Here is a 9230-nt window from a genome sequence, read left to right as displayed (position 1 = left end):
ACACTCCCCTCAGCCTCTCTAGCAGGTCCACCGTCTTCCCGGCACTGTAAGGACTGAAACGGCGCTGGCCGTCCCGACACCACTACACACAGAAGCTCTTGCCGCCACCGGCCGTACTGCTAGCTGCAGGTTGCAGCGCCACTGTAGCCGGTCACTGGTTGACTACTTGCCGAGGGAACCGGGTCGATTTGGCCGCTTATCAATTTATCCGTCAATCTCCAGAGATAGCTTCTTCCATTGCGGAAGAGAAACAACATACCTGTCTCCCCTGTATGTACCTGTACACCAGTCTAGCCTCAGATGTTACCTGGTGTTGTATGCTCTGAGTATGTAAGGAAAAGGAAAGCCTAACCCGCTACCGCGTTCTTCCGCCCCTGAATGCCTAGACCAGAGAAGATAGAGTTCTTGCATAGCAGTGCTAAGTAGGCGAAAAGACAGGACGAGCTCCGGCAATTCGTCCGAGCACGCAGCTAAAGAAATGTGTGGAACATGGCTGTCGAAGCTGACAGAGGAAGAAAGGCTCAGCTTTATTTCCCAGAAAGGAAATACGACCTCAGTATATGATGTGAGTTAGAAGGGCAGGTCTCGTCTCCCTTCGCATCACATCGAGGCACAGAGTGATTAGCGGGTAGCAGGTGTGCTGCAAACTGCGAATGACCATACAGCAGGAAGGTGTTACGGCCCCTGCGGCTTGTACGAGTGTGAGACTATTAGACCGGCTTACTGCATAGATAGGCGTGTGGGAAGGAGTCGCGGGAAATCGTTTTCAGTTACCTGGCTCAACTTCTGTTCTTTTGTGTGCAACGGCTTTCACAGTCACATCCCGGTAAGCGTGGCGAGGTGTATTCCGATGCCTTGTGGAACTATACTCTTAAGCTGAAGGAGAAGCACAAGAGAATCTGTAATTTCCTTTCAGTAGACTTTCACATACGCGTGGAACACTCTGCAGGGTAACATTTCAAGAGAGGAGAATGCTGTACTGCCCGTTCAGATCCACGTCAGGTCTCGCTCACCCCTCTTCTCTCACTGTGCCACTGAACAAGGAAAGAACAGCCTACCTGCACACTTCCGGGCTCTTACGAAGGTTGTTTTCTTCTGCGGCTTGGTACAAGAATTTTTGGGGAAGCCTCTGTCCGCCGGGGAAGATCATCGGCCGCTCTGACAAGAGGCGGGTTTCACGGCCGGCCCCAGTCGCTGGGCGTGCACATTCTGAGTTCCTCGGTTGTTGGTTACCAGGAGAGCGAGAGTGGAGCTCGGAATTCTGTCCACGGCTCCTGTGGGCTTACACATATATTGACGGAACTGGCCTTCCTGTTGCGCGTGTCAGTGAGGCGCAGCCACGGACTAGTCTGCATCTGACGTAGGCAGGTAGACTGATCAGAGAGATAGACTATAGGTAGATAGCTTAGATAGCTAGTTAACACAGACGGCTAGATGGTAGACAGAAAAAAGGTAATACAAAGAAGGCCTTGGAGACGTTGATGTTCTCTTTCGCTATCTCCTTCCCTTGTGGCGTAGCTATCTAACCTCACGTGGTGGGTATCTACTGGAGAAGCAGACGAAGGGCCATACAGAGACCAAGCAGTGACTGGTCCGGGTCCCCTTGGCTCTTGCGATTCCGTCTGTGATTCAAGTATATGGATTCAGGTGCCCATATATAGAATGTATGTATCTTGTTTCAGCCACAGGCAGTAAATGGTGGAGTCTTGGGCTCTCCTGAATGAAGTGAGCAGGAGAAAGATTCCCAGATTTCCTCCCTACTTTCTGCTTAGCGCATGCGACGAGTTTGCTGAGTACTACGGCAAGAGAGCTGACAGTACATTCGTACTTACGCTCTTCACTGAACAGTCTATGTTCCTCTTCATGCACGTATTATACTAGCTGTCAAGATCAGCTAAGACTACTGAAATATCTAGTGTAGCGAACAAATCTCTTTCCCTCTTGCGACAAGGTATCCGCTTAGTTAGTGGAGCTATTTCTATTCAGCATCCCGGCCCGGCTATCACAAGGGACAAAAGTATAACATGAAGGCTGCGGTTTCTTTCAGAGCACAACAGCCATCCGTGCTTGGTAGTTCTGAATGCGGAACTGCTGGGGGGTGGTTGACTGTAATCAGGTAGGTGTCTTCACATCCTGACTGCCACCTAACCTACAGAAACTTAATCATTTTGCTATGACATCTCTTTGTCTGCATAAGCCGCGGCATTTCCAGGGCCGTACACTCATCACACCGGACTGTTCACTCCGAGCTAGGAGAGGGACAGCTTGTCAGAACCATCAGTCGGACAGCTCGGACGACTTTGTCCGGTCAACAGCTCGCCGCCCGACCCGACCGGATGTTTGCAGCTATGACTATACCAGATCTGTATACTTCCATTGTATAACGTAGGCAAGAACCTGAGTTATTGAGTTTTCATGGGCGGAAGTACTCACTACTTGTTCCTCTCTAGTCTTGCCAGGTACGCGGGTAAGACGCGTTGTGAAGTCATGACAAACCAAGAAACAAAACGACTTCCTGTTTGTCTAGACAGTTGAGTCAGGCAGATACATTCTTTCGTTACCCAGACGTATCTCTACGAGAAAAGAAGTGACTGAGGGGACAGCAGAGAATGCAACGAGGAGATCCTCTGATTCCTACAAAACGTTATCAAGATGCAAAACTGGGGACAACACAAGACAGCTGTTCAGCCCCGCCAGTCATCCTGCTTATCGCTCTGGCGGGAAATCCACCCTGACCTAGGTAACAAGTCTCACAGATACTGCAGTCCTTTGTCCTAATCACTCTATACTCAAACATGCTTCTACGAGGTCTATTAGCTCCAAGTGTACATATTCCTAGTATGTATGAATATAGAACATCTCCGTACGACTGTACCGTACATAGGTACGGCAGTAGTCCCCCACAAGTTGCGGGACGACTCCTAGGATATTCACCAAAGTTGCGGGGTTACTCCTGGGGATGTCCACCCAAAGTTGCGGGGGGACTTCTAGGGATGTCCACCCGAAGTTGCGGGGTGCCTTCTAGGGATATCCACCCAAAAGTTGCGGGGTAACTCCTAGGGATGTCCACCCGAGCTGCGGGGTGGCACACCTAGGGACAGACTAACGAAAACTGGGGTTCACTCCTATCCGCCACAATGGGGGCTGACAGTGTTCTACCACCGAGACTTAGGCCTGTGACAAGAGTACCGGTACGCGAGGGTGTTAGACAAGTTAGTGGAGTTCATGTACACGCAGTGCATTGATAAATCCACATTACCGAAATCAGTGATCTCCCCCTTGGCTCGCTCGTTGACTGGTCATTCCCATCAATTGTTCCTCTCGAGCTTGAAGCTCCTGGAGACTGAACCCTAGATTGCACCGATTTGGTTAGCTGCGGCAGAAAAATTGCCAAGTCAAAAGCGCACAGAAGATGCTCCGTGTCAGACTCCGTGCCAGCATCCCACTACATATATAGTAGAAGTACTGCTGAGCCCGGGTACCAGTTTCCATACTCCACTGGCTGGTCTCAACGCATTCCCGACTTAGCGTCTGACGCCTGGCGACCGTTCGCCCACGTGGTCCATCCCCCTGTCCGGAGTCGACGCTCTGGACCCGGGTATGGCGGGAACGTTGCTTGTTGCACCGTGCACCCGAACCAAAAACGGGAGCAAGTGCACTTCACGCCTGGGTGCTGTCGCAGGTGCGTCTGACAGTTGCACCTCGTGGGGAATCTCGGATACAACGAGCACACACCGTGCGTCCCACCTGTACAGAACCATGCAACCGCCTACATTCGCTGTCCCCTGCAGAACGGATAGAACGTACCGTCACATCGCATAGAAGGATCCCGTGAGATTCACTCTAGAGAACTGCTCTTTCGTCTCACCAGGCTCTTTCCGTTTTTTCCCTTTCTAGGCCAAGTACAAAGACATAAATATGTGCACATCACGACGCTGCCTGTATGTCGCCGTGTGAGAAAAGTACGTACGAAAGATCCTTCTTCCAGGATTCTTCGGTGAGGTGGCGAACACCCACAGCAAGTCAAAAACTGAACGAAACAAGAAGAAGATCTGCCTCAAAACCGGACAAGAACGAGAGGGAGAAAAGCTACAGTTTGTTTGCGTTTCAGAAAGAAAACCTGGCTTGTTGGTATTCCTGTGCGCCGTGAATCCGTCTCCTTTATTCGTCTTGCAAAGAAGTATAGAAGGATTTCAGGCGGAGCGCCTAAGCTCCGAGCACAAGGTCCTGCTGGGGTGCCTTTCTTGTTTCCACCAGAGTTTACTACACAAACTCAATGCAGGAAGTGGATACTCGTGCATATTTCTATGCTGTACCGAAGTGCTAACAGCAGATATCTTGTATATTCGGGCCAAGGGAATACGTGCACCTAGTGCTAGCTCGATTGCCCTGGTGTCTGTACACCAGAGGCCTGATTGAGGTAGCACCCCTGCAGTGCGGCCAGAACAACGGAAACGAAAGAAAGGAGGGTTGCCTTGACGCACTTGTTCCCCTCCTACCATCTTTTCTTCATAGGAAGAAAGGAAGCAAAAGCACCTTCGTGTTTTACTAGCTTTCTTTCCTTTATCCATTTGCGCAACCAAGAGAGTGAGAGATACTGAACCGTGCTATAGAGATGTACTGCGCGTCTTCAGAGAGTTTGGCGAGTAAGTATGTACTAGATGCGACACTTTGTAAACGATAGTCCTCACTGTACCATGCCTAAAATGTAACCATCGAGATAATCTGCTGTCTTCCAAGGCATAACATTGAAACCTAATATATGCCCCCCTATTTTCGTAGATGCTTACGGTTTAGTTTACATGTGTGTAGGTCTCAGGTGGAGAGACAAGTTGCGGTTGTTTGCACTTCAGTTGCCACGAGTCTTTGAGACCTCCTGGCTGTACATACACCAACACGTGCACATGTTTCGCCTCTGGTTGTGTCTAAGTTGTCGGTATGGCGCTGCAGTTATCTACTTTATCTATCATGCTCATCCATCCACGTCTCTCTCTTCTCTCTACCCTAAACTTCTCTACCGGAAGTATACGTAGATGCTTATGTGTACTTCACATGTTTTCCTTTCTTTTTACTAGCCGACAAACCTCTTCAGAAAATTTCCAAGCGTGTGTGTCCCTGTTGGGTAGAGAGTGAACCCGGGAAGCCGTGCTACGGATTCAAGGGCTTTAAGATGAATAAGTGACTTTTCGTATGCAACTGGTACTTGAAAGAAAGGAAGGAGAAAAAAAAAACGTTTTCTCTCCGCTAAAAGACCTATGTTCACGGTATCAGACTCAAATACAAGCGCGCGTCAAGACAGCTGTAGTACTAGGACGACTAAACGTCATCTCTCTCGTCATCTCCTTCTCTCCGTTCTCCCCAAGGAGCTGTTGACTGATGACGACGACAGTCTTCTGATACAGAGTGGATCTCACATAGTCAGAACCTGAAAGAACGACCTTCCCTCATATATCACCACCGTCCTCGGCCGTCTCGTTAGTATACACCTTTCCAGGCGTGTACGTTTGCTTATTGTTCGTCTTCGCCGTCTGACCATCAGACATTGATACTGTCTTTCTTTTCTATCAGGCGCGTCCCTCTCTATCTATGTATCTACAGAGGGGCAGAGAAGCCTATCCATGTACCGGTCTGGCCTCTATAACAACTCGTTCTCCATCCTGTGACAATGTGGTATCTTTATTTCTCTAAAATAGATACAGGTATGCATGCATGTCCTGAAGAGATTCCATATGCACATCCCTACACCTATGTGGAGACATATATAGGTGCAAGCCTCTTTTAGGATCTCTAGTCCATGTGTCTATACCTACGTATGTATAAACAAAATTTCGCGTCGGCTGTCTCCATGCAGATAGCATAGACAACATCGCGTTCTCAAACTAAAGAATACGCTCTGTTCAGATAACTCTTCTAAGACTCTGAATTCTTTTCCGCTTTCTGAAAGTCTGTCTCACTTTTTCTTCTCCCTTCTACACATTGCAGCCAAGAAATAGCACCAGAAATCTTCTATTCCTCTCCCCTGTCACAACTTCCACTCCGTCACTCCGTAAACAAACCTTCTGCTTCTCTCTTATTCATCATTGTAGCACTGCTAACGGACCATACGTACAGAAGAGACCTCTACGAAGCCTCTCTTCCTATACCTGTCCTCCCCTCGGCTTCTCTTACATTGACCACCCACACGAAGTACTCACTGTCTTGCCTACACACCTACTTCTCTTCCCGAGACCATATATACGCATGTATCTACATGCAGCCTATCTATGTATATGCATATATATATAGGATCTATATGTGTATAATATATATACATGTACACACGTATGTCAACACTATATGTCTAGATACATAGAACATGTACTCTACTTGCCCAGGGAACCGCGAAACAAGATTCCTTCTTTCTTTCTTTCTTTCTCTTTTCTGTAGACTTCTCTTTCTCCTCGTTAAGAAGGGCGACAAAACGAGAGACCCGAGTTCTTCGTTTGCAGAGACACAAGTGGCTAAAGTACTACACTCAGCTGAGGGTGTCTCGATCAGCACACAGACATCCATCCTGAGAAGAGATACTTCTTCGCTTCTTTCTTTTCTGTCTTCTTTCTTCGATCTTCTCTTTTCTTCAGAACTTGAGTAAGCGAATGCCACACCTGCGTAGACCACGTCCATACATACCCATTTAAACTCGATCCATCTTTCTCTTTCAGGAAGAAAGAGATGTAAAACAAGAAAAGTATCTTTCTTATCTCTCTCTTCGGTCGTTTTCCCGTCTTGTTAAAGCTCTCGGAAATCTTCTCTGTTGTGATGCGAAAGAGTGAAGGTAAAGAAGGAGACTAGTGACGAAAAAGAGGTAGAAAGAAGGGAGATTTAAAGAAGGACCGAGACAGAAAGAAAAAATCAGGTGTATGTACACCCCTGTTCTTCTTGTCTTTAAGTGTATATGCTTCTGCGTAGATTGCAGAAGAGAAAAGAAAATAGGAACGACTGAAGATGCCCGAAGACACTCGATCTCCAAGGAGAGAAAGAACCTTCTTCTTCTACTCAGCCAAACCGTGAAAGCTCACCGAAGTAATCCCGCCACGAGAGACAGGCAGGTTGACGAAGAAAGAGAGAAAAAGTAGACAGCCATTGGATTCAAAAAGAAGATCAAGGGAAAGCAGAAATAAGTCGGAGATCATGAAAGAAGAGGAAAAAGCAGAGAAATCTCTTTCTCTATCATTGTCATTCTATCGCATGGTTGATACGAGTGACGTGAGTGGACCTAGCAAGACGTAGGGGGAGATATAGATATACATACGTGTGTATATGTACATATACATAGGCACATAGATATAGACATACCTACGTACGTAAATATTTATATATCTATAAATATACATACAAGTAATCATTCATACGTCATGTGCGCCTCGCTTGATGAAACCAAGAGGAAGGCTAGTGAAGAAGAGAAGAAGAAAGAGGAGGAAAAGAAAAGGAAAGAAACATTTTCTTGAAGAGAAACAGGGAGCTTGAAGAACGATTCAGAAAAGCATGCTAGTTCTCTATGAATCTCATGCATATACACTGCAGTACTATCTTTCTCTCTCTATGAACTTCTCTCTCTACAGCTATCATCTAACTGCGCTATCGCAGTCCCTACAGATGTGACGAAGATATAGAATGAGAGAATTAGTAAAGAGAGAGGAGAGGAAGGAAGAAGAGAAGCACAAAGGCATTACTCCTTTATATCATTGTCAAAGAAAGTCTCTCTTTCATCTTCGGGTGTGATGGAGCAAAGACCTCTGCTAAACACTTCTTGAGAGAATCTTTCGAACAGAAGAAGAGACACCAAGAGAAGGAAAAAGCCAGAAGACGAAGAAAGAAAGAAATCTTCGGACATCATCTTCAAGCTACATCTTTACACTTCCCTTCCCTGCCTCCCTTGTATTTCATGGAGATATGAAGAAACTTCTTCCTTTCCTTTGAAGTCTCTCTCTGTCTCTCTGCATTTCGTTAGAGAACGAAGAAAGAGGTAGATATGGACTAAGAGAAGTGAATAAGAAAGAAAGCAGGAAGAGTCTACGTTGAAGTTCCTACAGAGACTCTTTCCCTGATGCCCCATTATGAACTGCATGCATGGACGCACGCTTGCAAAGACCAATATACTTGTTCTCCTCTCTCCCATCCTTTCCATACGAGATCTCTCTCCTTTCACCTTCTCTCCATTTCTTTCTTTCTTTCTGAAATGAAGCTTTGCATGAGAATAGCAGACGACAGTAAGCGGGTGATACTCGGGAACGCTACCTAAGGCCTTCTTACTTTCTTTCTGTGAGAATAGAAAAGATGACTTCTTTCGCCGCAATAGGAAACGAATGGAGAGAAGATGAGGAAGAAAAGAAGACCAAGAACGAAAGAAAGAAGGGAGGCAAGAAAGAGAAGAAGGAGGTGAATGGGAGTTCCGAGGAAAGAGCCATACCCATGTGGTGGGAAGAAACAGAAAGAGAAGTTTTTCATTAAGGTGAAGAGGTGTATGTACAGGAGACGTAGGAGTGAGATTTGAAGTGAGAAAGAATAAGATATACTAAATCTTTCTTTCTTTCTTTGTTCTCTGAACTTACACGTCCAAGACAGCTCCGACAATACCAAAGCCGAGGAACATGATACCTGCGCATACACAACACACGCCATATGCGCATGACTGCATGCTTGCGCCATCTCCTTCTTCATCGGCAAGGCACTCCCTTAGGCCTCCCCTTTTCTTCTATCTATCTTTGAATTTCATGAAAATGACACAGGAATTGTCTATCCAGCCTGCTACTTACACGCAAAGATCTTCTTCCATTGGCATCATACAACTCGACCTCTCCCCCACACCCCCGTGAACCTCCACTACCATGCGTATTCAACATTCTCCTTGCTCTACTGTTCTTCTTCTTCTCCTCTTCCTTCTACCAATCTTTTACTCCGCGAAACTCACCATCCGGCATTTGCTTCTATATGCTTCATCAAAGCACACACACCCGTACATATATATATATGTATATCTATATGTATGTATCCAAGTACATACGTGTAAAAGTATTCACATGTGCAGATATCTACGTGCAGTGTACATACACTATTACTACTACTACGATGAATAGCAGGGTGACTATGGTTATGACGCCAGCCCAGCTGTACGAGACACCATCGTCTCCTCGCCCCTCCATGTGTTTCTCCCGCTTGTTTCTCTCCTCCTCCTCCTCTTCCTCTTCTTC

General features: G+C 46.7%; 1 protein-coding gene across 1 annotated transcript in view; it reads right to left on the bottom strand.

Annotated features, from left to right (window-relative positions):
- Positions 1–5159: 5159 nt before the first annotated feature.
- The window catches only part of CSUI_004379 (uncharacterized protein), a 10121-nt gene continuing 6050 nt past the window's right edge, over positions 5160–9230 (bottom strand). Inside the window, exons 5-6 of the mRNA XM_068064571.1 lie at positions 9060–9230; positions 5160–8637 (exon numbers count right to left, since the gene is read on the bottom strand). The exon at positions 9060–9230 is cut by the window's right edge and continues 78 nt beyond it. Of these exons, the coding sequence (XP_067923451.1) occupies positions 8588–8637; positions 9060–9230 (221 nt within the window). The 3' untranslated portion in view covers positions 5160–8587. The remainder of the gene's footprint in view (positions 8638–9059) is intronic.

Source organism: Cystoisospora suis (genome assembly GCF_002600585.1).
Source record: "Cystoisospora suis strain Wien I chromosome Unknown contig_2028, whole genome shotgun sequence".
Taxonomy (NCBI): Eukaryota; Apicomplexa; class Conoidasida; order Eucoccidiorida; family Sarcocystidae; genus Cystoisospora; species Cystoisospora suis.
Note: the sequence above shows the minus strand (reverse complement) of the source record. Positions and strands in the feature narration are given on the sequence as shown.